We start from the raw sequence: 17,173 nt of genomic DNA, 5'->3' as shown, positions 1-17,173 counted from the left end.
GATCTGGGATACAGCTGGACAGGAGCGGTTCCGTAGTGTTACTCATGCCTACTACCGTGACGCCCATGGTGAGACACTCCCTGCACATGTACACACTTGTATACAGTGCAGTTTTAGTATTACGTTTGGTGTGTTGTTTTTTTTACCACCATTATTGTTTTGTGGCAGGTGGAGATGAAGTCATAAAATATATATACTTATACACGTTAAACTATCTACCGGTGCATTCTTGTACAATTAAATGGAGGTTTTGGAGTATTCTTGTTCAGAACTGCTGTACTGGCATTAAAGTTTTTATACCTGTTATAATTCACAGCTGTGTTAGTGTGAAAGTGTAGTTGCGATTGTTCTTCTTCCACTGTGCAGTATTATCAAGCGCTGAGGTTTTGCTGCTCTTCTGCTGTGATGGAAGGACACATTCAGAATTCATGGGACTCTTTGATGATTTGAAATCAGTCATCACCGACGGGTGTGTGTTTGTGTATAAGTCTGCATGTGTGTACGTCTGCTTTTTATTCATCGTGACGTCATTGTTGGCCATGCGAGGTTCATTTAGAAAGCTCTTAGTGGCACCACTCCATTGTTTGCTCACAAAGCTGGTAATCAAGGCAGAGCTGCTTTTAGTAAATAGCTTGAATCAAATCCACATAACCTGGTGTGTGAAGCACAAGACCCCGAGCAATACGAAAACATATTAAGATATGATTAACCATCTTTTTTTAACCATCCAGGTGTGTAAATGTCAGGAGAAAGCTAAGTAAGTCACACACTGAACGTTGTCAACAATTATTCATGGTGGTAGACAGCCACAGCCTGAGCTTCCAACATTTAGTGGGTATTTTCATGTAAAAGAAATCGACTGTGAAGCTAATATACTGGCCCCAGGTGCACCACAGAGTGTAAAAACTATTTTCTCATGGTGTTATTCCCCGATCACTCACACTGCTAAAAAACAAAAAGTGATTCACCGAAAAAACTGCTTGATATGAAATGTGGCTGTAATTAATGGATTTTACCTTCACACACATAGAACAGCTTTCCAAGCAGGACTGACTTTTCTCTGAGGGTCACCAAATGGAGTCTGCTCTTTTTTTGGCACTTGATATTCGAACAATGTTGCACAATGTGTTTGTCATTTTGTCCCCCTCATATGTATGGAAATGCATCACCTTGATTGGTCTTTTAATCTCGGGTTAGGGTTAGCTAACCCTAACCCACATCTGAATGTCTTGATTTTCAATTACTTTTTCATTAATACCATGAAGCATTTCACAGGAGCACAGTGTTACATCACACACAACAGATGTGACCTTTTAAATGCTGATGACCTTCTCACCTGTCTGTTCTAAAAGTGAGAAAATAATTACAAAATGTCCTCTGGTATTTCTGGGAAAAAATTTTTAGCATAGGATCTGAACATCAAACTTTATTGTTAGCTCTTGTAGGATTTATGAGCGCTTTACAGGCTCCTGTAAATAAATGTCTTTTTGCGCCTATGGCACAGTAACAAGTACTCGACTCATCACTTGAACAACCATGTAGATACCAAGCCTATAAATGTTGCTGACTGTGATTCACTGCAACTTTGTCTAACCTGAACAAACTCCTGTTTGAGGAACAGACTGTCAGTGAGCTTTTGAAGTCTGAAGTGTTGTTCAAAAGGGTCTGCGTCTACTTTCTCCAGCTTTCAGTATTTTGTTCAAATAAAAGCAGGTACGTTTTGATCTGCCTGCCTACCTTTAGTGAGTGTATGCTCTAGACTGTCAGTCTCGGTGTGCTTCACATAAACTCTGAAAACAAACTCAAGTTTATTTCTGCAAAGTGTACTTTTGTACTTCCCTGTATCCCTACATTCCCTTCCCCTATCCCTACAGTGAATTGATCGTGTAACACAAGCAGTCGTTGCAGGTTTTAGTGTAAGCCCTGGCAACTCTTGCCTGTTTTTAAGCTGCACTATACATCTGTCTACATCAAAGTATCTCTGTGAAATGCCAGTCGACCTTGGGCAAAGCTGTGCCTTGAATTGTATATGAATCTTCAAGTGCTATGTAGCAGAAGGTAAAGAAACAGTTTTCTTTTTTGTCATTTTTCTGTAGAATTTGAAAATTAAACACCCAAGCTGAATGCGGGATGATTAAGGTGCAATAAGTAATATTTTTATATCCCATATTACTTAATTACCATAATGTAATTGAAATGGTGTGATAAGGTCATTGATCAAAACAATAACTTAAAAGGTGAAGCTTTCTTGTAGGGCTGAAACAATTCATCGATTAAACATCAAAGACCAAGTGAAAGAAAAAAAGATTGCCCAGAGGGCATCTGAATTAAATTTCATTTGGACTCGGGGATGCTAAGTAATCAAAGAAATCGATAGCTCGTTAAATCCATATTACCATATAGCGCACTGTCGCATAGACATTTATTACGCACTTACACTTACGCTGTGGGAACACGATGTGATTAATTATGGCACTGTTTGCAAAGTGGAGGAAGAGAGAGAGAGAGCAAAAGTACTTCTTAAACGATGCATCGATGAAACAATGAAATAATCTGTAGAAGCTTCGTGGTGGTTGAGAGGGGTAAGCAGGGTGGCAGACCCGAACGCAGAGCAGAGGAGGTACAAAAGGCGAGCACACTTACTGGCAGAGTGGCTGAGACTAATCCAAAAATGAACATAGAAAACCAACAGAAAATCCAGAACGAGTGTAATCCAAAATACCAGGAACTAACAGGGAACAGGCAGGTAACAGGACAAGACAGCGCAAACTACAACCATGACAACGAGGAACAGAGCGTATACACACGACAATGACCAGACAAAGACTGAGGGAAACAAGCAAGGATATATACACAGGGTTAACGAGCTGGGAGGAGGTACACAGGTGAGGGACATGAGGCTAACGAGACACAAGCAGACAGAGAGACAGCAGGGGAAAACAGAGAGACTGGCATGCAGAGTGATAAATGGGGGAACAGACATGACACAGGTTACTGAACACATAACAGATCACCAAGAACTGTAACCAACAAAGAATACAGACTGAAGCAGGGATAAAAGAGAACACAGAGCAGACAAGGGCAAAATAACACAGAGGTACATAGACCAAAATTAAACACTAAACATGAACTAAACAAGAGAAACAGAGGCAAACAGAAGGACACGTGAAACAATGGCAAAACCCAGAAACCCACAGGGGAAAAAAATACAACTCAACACTACTTTCTTGTAAATACAAATTTTCTGTTTTTAGTGTTTATCACCAGAGGTCATTCTCTTCAGATTTTTTAAATATTTAAAGCAGCTATAAAATTATTTGCATTTGCTTCACTTAAAAGCAACACACTAAGATTAAGATGACTATCATGCTTAATTTAATCATTCTACCTTCTGCTAACATCAGTCATCAATTCATCAAATTTGCTGGGGTTTTTTTTCAATTTCTCTATCACATTGTAATTCCACCAGTAAGGTTACCACTTCAGTCAAACTGTATGCGACAAACAGCGCAAGAGTGGGTCATATGCTGGTGTCGCATCAGATAGATGGAGTTTGCTGTGAAATTGGTGAACCGGCAGTGTCAAGTGGACCCAACATCAGAAAATCAGATGCTAGAGAACACCTTAAGCTTTTCACAAATAAATTTGACGCCAACGGCCATAAATTCAGTTCTGCCGAGTCTTTGGCCAGGGTAGGTACTGTTTTATGCTTTATTATTGTTTATGTGTATATGCAACAAGGTTTATGTTTCAGTCACGTTATGACACACTAAAGGATTTGCAGGTCACTCAAGCTTGCCAGCAGTACTTTTATGACCTTAAACCTATTTACACCCACAATGCTTGACATGCAAACACCCCTCCATGAAGCCAAATTGATGATGAATGGATCTAATTTTCTCTGCCATAACTTTTCAGGGCAAGAGCAGAGCTGCAGGGGGAGAAAATCCAGAGCTAAAGCACTGGTGCACTCACGGAGACGATGAGTGTGGGAGGGTGGAGGGACTTGAGTTAGGAGAGGTTCTGGAAGAGGACAGAGAGAGAGAAAGGCATGTAGGGAGGATTATTTTAGATGGTGGTGAATATGCACTGTATCCGCTGTGTGGGAGAAGAGGTGTAGACAGTCATCAGATATTTTTCAGCTCATTTTTGTGTAAAAAGTCAGTGATTGTTCAGTTTTCAGCATGTTTTTTTTCCTGTATATAAGCTAATCTTGGTCTAGCTTATGTGTGTAGAACCACAGTGAGAATAAAATCAAAAAGAAGCTAACAAAACACACAGAAGAAATGTAAATTACAAGTTTGCTTGGAGAGAGGTTGTTTGGATAAAAATATAAGTCTGCAAAACATTTTGTTTTCTGAGTTAAAAAAGAAACATAATGGTAGATAATGTTGATATTCCCACCATATGCCTGTAAATCTCCTTTCATTCAGTAATTTTGCCCCATCCCAGATTAATGGAGGCTCATGGACACAGGGACCTGAGGTATATTGGTGATCAACATAAAGACAGGCGATTTCCTTCTTTTGCTCAGCCCAAGTCCAAATGAAATTTAATTCAGATGCCCTCTGGGCAATCCTTTTTCTTTCACTTGGTCTTTGATTTGTTTGTTTTCACATCTCCTGCAGAAACTAGTCATTTGAAAGATGCTTCAGCCAGCAGCACCTGAATGGCGAAGCATCTGATGAAATGTGGGGATAGAAACTATTTAGAATTCATAAGTCATCTGTTAACTCCAGGTGAAAGATAATCATGTTAACAGACTTCCCTACTAAAGTTTGGAAATTTACTGAAATTATTTTTGCTAAATTTAGGCTTCAATGTCACTGTTTTGTTGGGTTAGGTTCATGGGAATCCATTTTACATGTATTCTGGTTGTGCCCATGGCTGTTGGTCAAAGATGTTTTAAATGTCTTGAAATCATATAAATGAACTATGCTGGCTGATGAATCATGCCCACACAGCATCAAGCTCTAGGCAAGGGTACAGTCTAACAGATGATACTGTTGGAAACTGTAAAATAGGTAGTCAACTTTTTGATGTTTTAAAAGGAAATTATTATTTGCATGTCAGGCAACATTTCCTAAACTCTGTAAGAAAGGCTTCATTTCACCGAAATGCTTGATGATGTACGAACCCTGTAATTACCTTCTGCTTCATAATGTGCTGTACAATATAATGAAAAGCATTGAAGCTCAAGTTGAAAGTGAAATTATAAAAAGATTTAATCCCTGATGCATGACAGAAAATAAGAACATATTAAAACATTTCAAATGTTGTTAGTGAAATCCCAGATGTGAGATTGAAAGTGAAGCGTTTGTGTGAGCTAGTGAGTGTGTGATTGTGAAGAAGAGAATAATCAGAATTTTTTCTCTAATACCCACTGCTGTTATTCCATCTTTACCTTTCCTCTTCAATTCTGTCATTGTTTTCTCCTTTAAAGTGTCTCACCAATTGAGGTTTCTATCCATTGTTACCATAATGCTTTTCATTCCAGGGTCTGCTTTCTCTTCTAATCAAGCCTTTCTCTATTCTGTGCTCACAATTTCTTCCTTCAAACCTCAATTTCACTGTTCCATTTGCCAGTAAATCGTGTGTATAATGAGGCTTGATTGGGTCCATTTTTTTCCAGTTCTTAAAAGATAACAGATGTTCTATATATTTTACACAAACTGCAAATGATTGATTTGATTAACTCCCCCCCCCCAAACTGCACAGTCCTTCACTGCCTCTTAAATACCTGCACTCCCTCGGTGACCTGCTCCAGAGACAGATGGTGGAACATGGACTGAGGAATCTCTGCAGTTAAAAAGGCCCCTTCACTGTTCTCGTGTTTGTATCATCCATTTTGTGAAGTTGAACACTTGACAAAATAATTGTGTTATATTGTGTCAGATTGATATACCTGTTTTTTATTTAAGGTGTTGCTGGTTTTGTCAACATATGGTCAGGTTTGGTTATTAGTTGAATATCAAAGATATTCTAGAAATATTAATATAATTATTAATATTCAAAATTATTCATTATTATTAATAAATACGGGGCACCACCCTGGAATCAGGGACCAATAACCAAATATGAGCCAAGTATGATCAGTCTAAAATAGGGTTTGTCCACCTACTGATGGCAAACAGAGAAGGGTGAATCTGTACACTGGCCATGGCAACCAACTCTTACTACAACATTATACACAAATAATCACAGGCAATGACTTTTTAAAATTATAATAGGATTTATTCAACTCAAGCATAGATCAATGATCAATAACTTTAGCAAGTAAATCACTATTAACTATTCTAAGCTAATTAAATAAAGCCAATAAACAAATCATACAAAAACATACAACAATCCAGCAAGCGTGTGTGCGTGTGTGCGTGTGCGTGTGTGTGTGTGTGTGTGTGTGTGTGTGTGTGTGTGTGTGTGAGAGAGACAAAGGAGGGGGGTGGATCTGACCACATGGGTGGTGTCAGATCCGGTTGTGCTAGAGGCCAGCTGATTTATGGAATCAAGATGGCGGTTCAAACCATGTGATTTCAAGATCAAGATGGCGGAAAATCACTCTCACCTGATCTAAAAAAATTTTTTAAAAATGGGTGATGCTAGCCTACTGTGGGTCACAGGTCTGGTTAGCTTCAGTGATCACGTGGTGTGTGCATGTGGGGTTAGTAAGCAGAAGGAGGAGAGAAAGGCACAGAGCAAAGCTATATACATACAATATACCACAAACTATCTTACAGCCACAATAGCAATTTGATTTGATAGCAAGTAGATGCGTCAGTCCTTTTGGGAAATCCGGTGGAGTTTCTCTTGGCTCGGTTCTGACAATGCCAGTAGATTCAACGGCACAACTGATTCTTTGGCGGCAGCAACAGTAATTAGTGAAGTCGACGTTGGTTGAGAAGGTATAACACAGAGGTGATCTTCTCTCAGTTAAGCACGGAGTTTATCCGTCTTCTTCTGCATGCACGAAACGTTATCTTGTGTATAGCGGTTTCCTTAGATATCCAAAATTGTGTTGGTAGCACAAAGAAAAATAATAGAGGTAAAAAGAAAAGAAGAAAACAGAGTTGCTCGTCCAGCGAGTGAAGTCTGTATTCAGGAACAAAGTTCAGCGCTGAAAGGAAATACCTCCTGTGGCTGCTGGTGTAGTTGCAGAAAGGCAGGGTTTGTTTACCTCCTTACAGTCCTGTGACAGACTGGGAATGGCGATGAGGGTTCGGAAGTGTTCAGTTTTATACCTCCGTTAACAAAATGGCTGTACTTCCTGGGATTACTCTGCCCCCTGAAAGCTTTAACCAACACAACCTTTGGTTTTCAAAGTTAAGAGTTGACAGGTAGGTGTGAATTAACTGACCAGGGCCATCTGGGATTTCCATTGTTCTCTGACCCCCTTTGTGAAGTCAAGCCCCATGGCCAGGCTGTTCAGTGACCTGCAGGCCCAGCTTTGTCTTTAGTTTATCCTTTGTCTTACAGACTCACAGACAGGCTCCTTAGTGACCTGAAGGCCCATTTTTGTTGTCATGGATGTGAGGCCCAAAAAAGGTCACAATAAGAATTAACATAATTGGGAAACTGTTGGGATATTTTTAAAATATTTCTAATAATATCTCATTTAGTGTACTCATGTAGTGCTTCTTGTGAGTTGATTCTGGCCATTTCAGCCAACATAAGTGTGAAGAAATGGATTTAAAAAAATTAAGTGTGGCATCTAAATACAGAGAGCCATGGCTGCTGCTGGTGGATTAAACAAACTTGTTCCTGTGAGCAGTTGTGAAACAAATTATTGGATTTATTACAGTAAAGTTAATTTTCCCTGACATTAGCTCAACTATTCAACTTCTGAACTTGGGAATGTTTGGTTACTTCTATGCAAATGACTTAGTAGGCCTATTATTATCTTGGTATTCACATTCATTTATGACACAGAAATACATAGAGAGCCGCTGGTAATGACTGAGGGAGTGTATTGCTCAAGGTCATTTCAACAAGGCAAGTCTTCTGCTGCTGTGTAACTAAAGTTTACAGCTTCCAATCAGGATGAGTCTGATTCACTGTCAGAATTTGATTCCTGTTAGAGCAGCCATGTTGACAACAGTGCTATGGACTGGGGAAAACCAAGCCAGTGCTCAATTTGTAATATTTCTTCAAGGCTGAGTCTCATAAAATTCAACCAGTGTCCATGTTTTGCAGCGATTAAAGTCTTTTAAACCAATGCCAAATAGGATGCTATGTAAAATAAATTGTATGTTACCCACCTAAAGTCTTAACTGTGGTCTGTTTGAGTCTTGCTAATTGTTATGCAGGACTTTGTCAGGCCGAGAAAGAGAACTCAAATTAATCGGTCTTGGGCCCAGAGTGAAATGAACTCTTTCATTATTTAATTTGAAAAGGAGTTTAGACTTCAAGTTGAAAGATTATATTAAACATTAGATGAGAATTTTTTCCACCAAACCATTTTACAATATAAAATTATTTGCCGTCATGAATTTTAGATGACACTCTTGAACTTTTCTCTATTTCTTGTAGCTTTGCTTTTGCTGTATGACGTCACCAACAAAACATCCTTTGACAACATACAGGTAAGTTCCCTTTTGTATTAAGTAAAAAAGTTGTAACTACTCACCTCCTATTGTTTTGCGTTAGATCAATTTTCTTTTTCATACTTTACATCAACAGACCTTGTTATTCTTCCATAAACGTGCACCAGATGTCACGCCTGACATGGTAATTTGAATTTATTCATTGGCCCATCAGATTAATTTTGCGGATCAGAAGGCTGTGGCTAGATCATGGCCACAACTGTTCTCACAAAAGGCTCTGTAACATCTGATACATGAATTAATGGATGATACAGCTTTGTAATGACAAAATGCTGAGCTTCATTGCTACTGTCATTTTTTGGCAACATCATTACGACACGATTTTATGAAAGTCAGTACATGTGACAGCAGGTTGAACGAGTAGAGAGTGATCTGGGTTTCTTCTCTCACTGTTAAATGGGAACCAAACAGCAGAACAAAAAAGAATAGGAGGGTGAGGAATGGGGGAGATTGATTTAGTGAGGGATAGCATTGTCAGCTTTTAGTCAAAACCATAGACTGTGTAATAGAAGTGGACGCAGTCACCATGACATCAGCCTTTGGTTTGTGAACTGCTGTTTTGAAGCCTTGAATCTGGCTTTTTGACCGCCGCCATCTTGGGTTTTATTTAACCAGAAGTGACCATATTTGGATAAGAGGGTGGGGCTAGCTAGCTTTGTTAGCAAGGTGCATCTGTTTTTAGACAAAAACACTGACAGCACTGAAAAAACAAGTTCACCACTAGTTTAATGTACCTAGTGCAGTGTATACAATTCACTTCTATCCTGATTGACAGGTTGCTGTGGTAGCGACTTGTCATCCTGGTTGCCAAGCCCTAAAGAATACCTGCTTTATCGTCTATTTTACTCTAAATTAGACCATCATTTACAAAATGAACATCAAGCTGTTGAAACTAGCGATTGAGACCATAAAGTGTTTACTGAGGTAATAAATCAACTAAGACGTAGGGTCATTTTGTCATAGACTCCAATGCAATTGGACATCTTTTAGCAACCAGTGGGGTCGCCCCCTGCTGGCCATTAGAAATCATGTAAATTTAAGGCCACTTGGTGAAAACTGTCTTCATCCCTCTCTTTCTATTTCCACTGAACTCTAATGCCTACAATGAGGGGACAAAAATGTGGTGACTTTGTGTGGCTGCTGTCTCTCAGAATTAAATATTGACAATAAAATTCTTAATGCCATGGAATAGATTATATATAGGTTATATCTGCCCTCAGAAGGTGTATCTCTTGTATGTCCAATAGAACCTTATCTCCAGGTTTATAAAATTGAAAAGAATTAATGTAGTTACATATTATTATTAGTCCCTGCAGGGAAATGTGTTTTCTGCATTTGGCCAATGCAACTAATCCAGAGCAGTGGACAGCCACTGCTCATAATGATTGTCTCCAGTTTTGGGGCCAATAAGTAGTATTGTTGAAATGTCTTCTTTTTTATTATTTTTTTTATGTATGACTTTGGAGTATGGCAGAAAATCAAGAGGGGAAACATGAACATTCCAATCAGCCCTGCAGGGGATCATTCAGTGCTGAGAATTGAGCCACTGTGGTGCCTGTCCTGCATGTTGGCATGGACTCTTTAAATGTTGTGGCTGTATGCACTCTGACAACAGGAACACTGAAAACTGATTAGACGATGAAGGATGAAAGTGATAAGAATTACCTGACCACTCATGCAAAGGAAACCATTCATTAGTACAGAGGATGTTATTTCACCCATGACCAGATACTATAGATGCACAGATTCATAAATTGAAAGTTAACATGAAAGAAACTGCATATAGCATATAAGCTTTATATTTAAAAAAAAAAAAAAAAAAAAAAAGTAGTTTGATGCAGCCTGTCCCGCAGAACACAGCAGTTTACAAATGAAATTACAATTTAGTCTTTTTATTGATTCAGCTAATTAAAAGAAAATGAAACTTCAATACATGAGGGCAGATAGCCAACTTGACACAACAAACCTCATATTTTCTATTTTTGTCACGTAGTAACTCTGTGCATATACACAGAAAACAAACATTACAGTATACAGTGGGTACGGAAAGTATTCAGACCCCTTTAAATTTTTCACTCTTTGTTTCACTGCAGCCATTTTTCAAAAATCAAAAAAGTTCATTTTATTTCTCAGTATGTACACTCAGCACCCCATCTTGACAGAAAAAAAAACAGAAATGTAGAAATTTTTGCAAATTTATTAAAAAAGAAAAACTGAAATATCACATGGTCATAAGTATTCAGACCCTTTGCTCAGTATTTAGTAGAAGCACCCTTTTGATCTAATACAGCCATGAGTCGTTTTGGGAAAGATGCAACAAGTTTTTCACATCTGGATTTGGGTATCCTCTGCCATTCCTCCTTGCAGATCCTCTCCAGTTCTGTCAGGTTGGATGGTAAACGTTGGTGGACAGCCATTTTCAGGTCTCTCCAGAGATGCTCAATTGGGTTTAAGTCAGGGCTCTGGCTGGGCCATTCAAGAACAGCCACGGAGTTGTTGTGAAGCCACTCCTTCGTTATTTTAGCGGTGTGCTTAGGGTCATTGTCTTGTTGGAAGGTAAACCTTCGGCCCAGTCTGAGGTCCAGAGCACTCTAGAAAAGGTTTTCGTCCAAGATATCCCTGTACTTGGCCGCATTCATCTTTCCCTCGATTGCAACCAGTCGTCCTGTCCCTGCAGCTGAAAAACACCCCCACAGCATGATGCTGCCACCACCATGCTTCACTGTTGAGACTGTATTGGACAGGTGATGAGCAGTGCCTGGTTTTCTCCACACATACCGCTTAGAATTAAGGCCAAAAAGTTCTATCTTGGTCTCATCAGACCAGAGGATCTTATTTATCACCATCTTGGAGTCCTTCAGGTGTTTTTTTGCAAACTCCATGCGGGCTTTCATGTGTCTTGCACTGAGGAGAGGCTTCCGTCGGGCCACTCTGCCATAAAGCCCCGACTGGTGGATTGCTGCAGTGATGTTTGACTTACTACAACTTTCTCCCATCTCCCGACTGCATCTCTGGAGCTCAGCCACAGTGACCTTTGGGTTCTTCTTTACCTCTCTCACCAAGGCTCTTCTCCCCGATAGCTCAGTTTGGCCGGACGGCCAGCTCTAGGAAGGGTTCTGGTCGTCCCAAACGTCTTCCATTTGAGGATTATGGAGGCCACTGTGCTCTTAGGAACCTTAAGTGCAGCAGAAATTTTTTTTAACCTTGGCCAGATCTGTGCCTTGCCACAATTCTGTCTCTGAGCTCTTCAGGCAGTTCCTTTGACCTCATGATTCTCATTTGCTCTGACATGCACTGTGAGCTGTAAGGTCTTATATAGACAGGTGTGTGGCTTTCCTAATCAAGTCCAATCAGTATAATCAAACACAGCTGGACTCAAATGAAGGTGTAGAACCATCTCAAGGATGATCACAAGAAATAGACAGCACCTGAGTTAAATATGAGTGTCACGGCAAAGGGTCTGAATACTTATGACCATGTGATATTTCAGTTTTTCTTTTTAATAAATTTGCAAAAATTTCTACATTTCTGTTTTTTTCTGTCAAGATGGGGTGCTGAGTGTACATTACTGAGAAATAAAATGAACTTTTTTGATTTTTGGAAAATGGCTGCAATGAAACAAAGAGTGAAAAATTTAAAGGGGTCTGAATACTTTCCGTACCCACTGTACATTTGTACTATAATGGATTTTTGTTGTATTTTATTCAGATACCTTTTGGTAGGTTTGCCTCTGAGATGTATCACTTAAGAACCTTTCTGTTCTACCTTTCATTCATTTTTATTTGCATCAACAAAAATGCCAAAGCAAGCTGTGAAAGCAAGTATAGAAACAAACAAAACAAAACAGATGATAGCTTGAAGCAAGAGAGAGTAAAAACGGAAGATCTGCAATACAGGAAGGGGGGATTTGAAAGGACACAGAGGAGAAGTCAAACTGTGAGTATAATCTAATCTGATATAATATAATATAATATAATATAATCTGTGAGTATAATAAAACAAATAAATAATATGTTAATAATGACAACAATGTTTGTCTTTATGTCTGTTTTAGCAGTCCTTCTGTATTGAAAGGAAACTTTCAGCTCAACTTTTCTGTTTTATGAATATACTGTAAAACATGTCAAAGTGAGTAGCCGTTAGGACCATAAAATGGCAGCTTTTCCCAAACATCTATCTCCTCCATTACCCTGCCTCGTAGTGCCACTACTGTCGGAGGAACTGAAGGCCATGCCAGCTGGTGTCACTATGTCATCATACCTGCAGTTTCCCTCTATATAGTAAATGTACCCTGCAACAACTGGGGGTGGCAATTTTCAGCAGCTTTAATTGACACTGGCCATGAGGGGAAAAAGGTCCCTTTCAGAGGAGCAAACGGGCTGTTAAGAGAAGGAGAGGCTGTTTGTCACCAGTCTCTGCCAGAGTAATATAATGTGCCCATCTTACAGATGAGCTGAGAGGTCATTAAAGCAGAAAAGGGTGCTTCTTTAGCTGCAGCTGCTCAAGGAATGTGTGTGTGTTTGTGTGTGTGAAGAATGTGGGCAGGAAGGACACTTATGTGTTGGACAGGCAATAGCCGAAGGGAGGACAAGTAACTGTCAACCACATGAAACAAAGTCTCTGGCGCTGTTATCTCTTCATGGTCCATGTTTTTTGTCATGTCAAAAACGACCTCTCAGCCAGCTGGGAGGACACTGACGGGGCATGTAGTTTGTGTAGACAGCTGCACGTCTACACAAACTGTCCTTCACACTGTTGTGCGCTGGATTATTCCTACTTACATTAGGAATGTCAGCACTGTAAGTATGCGCTTAATATGAAAGTGTTAGAAGTTTGTCATTATTGTGAATATGTCACCTTTAATCTAATCCAGTGTAGGACTGCAACTAATCAATTAATCTATAAATACTGTCATAAATATTCCCCTGAGCCCACTGGGGTATATGTGCGGGGTATATGTGCTGGGGTATATATGCTAACCTTGTCAATTTACCCGCATTTGGCGGATGGCTGGTGCTAGTTTCCACCACAGTGGAGGACCCGTTCAGTACAGTAACGTTACTTACTATGGTCTAACTGTTATACTGACTTGTCTATGTCTTTTATAATATTCAGTGTAGCTCTCTAACCGTTATAATCCAATAAATTTAGCTATACTGACATTGCTGACCTTGTTCAGTAAAAGATAAGCAAAAAGTTATTGAAAAGTGTAGTGTAAATAATAAAATGTAACAATGGCTGAATTCCTTTTAGCTTCGTCAGTTTCAGGGTCCTGGTCTTGTGCATGCAGGCTTACTTTCAGTCTCACAAAGATACATTTTGGGTAATCTTAGGAGACACACATTGAAAAGTCCTTCCCTGCCCAGCTTAGCCTTCCCTCCTCCCTTTCTCATCTCATCATCCCTCCTTCTGTCTCACATCCAGTCAATGTCTATTACAGCGAGGAGATATGGTGGTGGCAAGCTATAGATGCCTGCTGGCACACCGCTGACTAACAAGCACTAACTCATGTTAATGAACGCTAATGGTGATGAATGCCACTCTGAAGTAGAGGGAGAAATGAGAGGGGAAAATCGTTCTCTCCTCCTCCGCCCTCAGAGCCGCTCTGCTCTGCGTTGTAATATTGTCTCCCCAGCTAGGAGACATTTAGGAAAGCAAAGCATTAACGTAATATGAGCTGTCCGTCATCTGGGGGAGAAAGACTTAACACTTAAGGCAAGAAGAGACTCAGTCAAAAGAATCTGACATGCTACATCTGAGATATCAGCTGCTGTCATTTGAATATAATTGTGTAGAGGTTTGATGATAAACGTGTAATTTCTTTAAATATACAGATGAGTATTAGGTTTGTTCTTGTTTGTGTAGCTGCATTTCAAGCTCCAGCTTACATCAGAGACTGAGTTACTCAGGTGTTTCTTGTAGTCTGTTATGGTCAGCACTATGAATACATCTTTTGTTTGTTATACACAGTGGCAAGTGTTTGTTGTTGTAAGCCCTTGTAGGAAAAATACACAAGCTATTTAGTAATGTGAAGAATGTTTTCTTGTCAGAAGTAGTGCTTCAGGGAGACTAGAAGAGCCCGTTTAGGCCTTTGCTGCAAATCTTTTGTCTGGGTCGCTCTGTTAAAAAGCAGCCTGGCTCCTGTGGTGCCATCATTCAAAGCTAGAATTGTTTGCCGTTGATGGGAATCAGAAATATTGTCAAACCAGAACGATTCAGTGCTCTCTGTGTGTTTCCTGAAACGCACCATTTAGAAGGGGCAGTGGACTGCTCTGGTAATAAGAGAGAGACCTTGCCTGTCGGCTTTAGGATCTGGATTGGAAGCTGTGATGTTGGCAAGAGACTGTCCTCGCCAGAAAAAAAGTCAGCATTGGTAGGCAAAAAAGACCTACATTAGCCTGTCAAAAGCAAAGGTGGAAGTAGCTTAACATTGTTGGACCGCTGTAAAAACGGGAGAGGTCAGTGCAGATGGGTTGGTAAAGCATGTAACGTTGACACGGAACGTCACTGTTTGCTATGATGACAATCTAACGTAAACCAAGTAGATTTTGTGCCCGAACCTAACCAAACCTTAAACTTGCATTTTGGCCACTTTTGAGCAGTGCAACAAGTTGTTAACACAAAGCGATGCTGTGAGACTGAATCAAAACAGTTTGCTGAAAGACTCCATAGGGCTGAAGGGATACTACAGAGTTGTGTAATGATGATTTGAGCACTTTAACCATGGTGCTGGCAGTTCAGAAAACTGTCCTATGGATCATTTTTGTAATCATTTTAGAAGGCTCTGACAAACAATGTCATGTCAATAGGGGCGTCAGGTCAAAAAATCATTCATATGGGTCATATGACAATGACAAGGACTCGCTGGTCTGCTGATTTGTCGTTGAGCAAGAAGCCAGCTCCAGTCTTGCTGTATTGTAGTTTGAGCTGCACTGTAGTTTGGATTGCACAAAAATCGAAAAAACATCTCTAAAGCGTTGTCCTATCATTAGAATTTATCAGCGCTCAGGCAATGATCCAAGTGAAACAGTCTCATAAGACACAACCCCTCTGTTTCATATTGATTGTGTCAATACTGGATTGGAATTAATCAGATGATGCATTACTTTGTGCTGCACGTGCTCTTAATTTGCGTGCGTGTGTGTTGATGTCCGAATCCTTGATCATGCTTACGTGTATGTGTTGTAGAAACCCAATGAAAGTGAGATGAGATAAAACCTTCATCTGTTTGTCTTCATTCATCTCCCTCTGTCTGTCCCCGGGGCATGGTCTGGCTTCAAATGAAATGGCCGCCTGCCTACCACATAGCTGTTAGTTAAATGTCATAGCACCACCGCACCAGATGGTGATGAGAGAAACTGTCAGTAAATAATGCAGTGATATGAATTCAAATACCATTCATTTATAATCAGTGGACACTCTGGCATTTTAGAAGTGAATCATTTCAGGCAAGTGTTTGTATGAAGAAACACATCTGGGATTATTCTGCACCATCAGGTTCTATACAAGTTAGTGAGGGCACGACATGCACTTAACCCTTATTCATTACCTTGTCACTCGCACATCACCTGTAACCTGAGCTCCTGCATGGAACATTAGAAGTATTGTGGCTCCATTGCTTCAAATCATTGCCTGTCCTTGACTGTAGTTGTATATGATTCAGCCAATGGAGCGTAGCTCCTCAGAGGCATAGTGTCGGGGACTGGGGAAATGATCCGCTGGTGTTCAGCTGCTTTCTGTGGACATTTCCATTTACTTTGATGTCAGCTGCAAAATGACAAAACAGATGGGACGCTTATGTGCACGCAAACACACACTCAAACACAGCAAGATTGAATGACGATGTCCTATAAGCTGCCTTCTTTTTGTTGTAGCTAGTTGTAGCTATATTTCCCAGAAGGAATAACAATAACTGAAATGTCTTCATGGATGGATTCATGTCAGAGGTGTCTTTAACTTCTATGGATGTAACTTCAGAATGGAGGGGGGCTTAATCTCGTTCTCGCTCTTGTTGCACGTTGAAAGCTCAAAAAAGCCTCCTCTTTGTTGGGCAGAGTTTGAAAAAAAGGATGGCCATCTCTTCTCCATCATCTCGGTGCTCTTTGTTACATAACACCTCTTTTCCTCCTGCTCACCAGTAAAGTGCCTTTTATGTTCCTCTGAGTTTGTTGCAAATCTGCAGAAGGAAGCTCTTTACCTGGGAGGGGGCTGACAAAGGTCAAAGCTGTTCAGACACTCGCAGAGCGAAAATATGATTTGCCGGCTCTCTCTTTCCTATCTCTTCTTTCAGCATCAAAAAGCACCATGAACTATTTAGAACAATCAAATACATTTCTGTCATAAATTGAAACGCTCAACCGCCTCGTCAGCTTTTTGAAACTCAAGTCTACAACTGAATTATATTAAAGAGTATCTATCCAAGATGGACATGCATGTTTTGGCTCTATTGTGTGCACTCCCATTACCCTAAAATATTTTCATGAACTGACGGCGTTTTTGGTGTATGAAAAGAAGAAACATTCAAGGCTTGACAGGTTGGAATCCATTTATGAGGCCAGTGTGAAGAAAAATGG

At 40.0% G+C, this 17,173-nt stretch overlaps 1 protein-coding gene across 1 annotated transcript in view; it reads left to right on the top strand.

The window, feature by feature from the left end:
• LOC119889989 (ras-related protein Rab-26-like) overlaps positions 1-17,173 on the top strand; it is a 76,849-nt gene that overhangs the window by 41,512 nt on the left and 18,164 nt on the right. Inside the window, exons 4-5 of the mRNA XM_038700970.1 lie at positions 2-68; positions 8,527-8,579. Of these exons, the coding sequence (XP_038556898.1) occupies positions 2-68; positions 8,527-8,579 (120 nt within the window). The remainder of the gene's footprint in view (position 1; positions 69-8,526; positions 8,580-17,173) is intronic.

The sequence above is a fragment of the Micropterus salmoides genome, unplaced genomic scaffold (assembly GCF_014851395.1).
Source record: "Micropterus salmoides isolate LMB-PRFRI ecotype aquatic unplaced genomic scaffold, ASM1485139v1 Ms_hic_scaffold_10, whole genome shotgun sequence".
Classification (NCBI taxonomy): Eukaryota; Metazoa; Chordata; class Actinopteri; order Centrarchiformes; family Centrarchidae; genus Micropterus; species Micropterus salmoides.
Note: the sequence above shows the minus strand (reverse complement) of the source record. Positions and strands in the feature narration are given on the sequence as shown.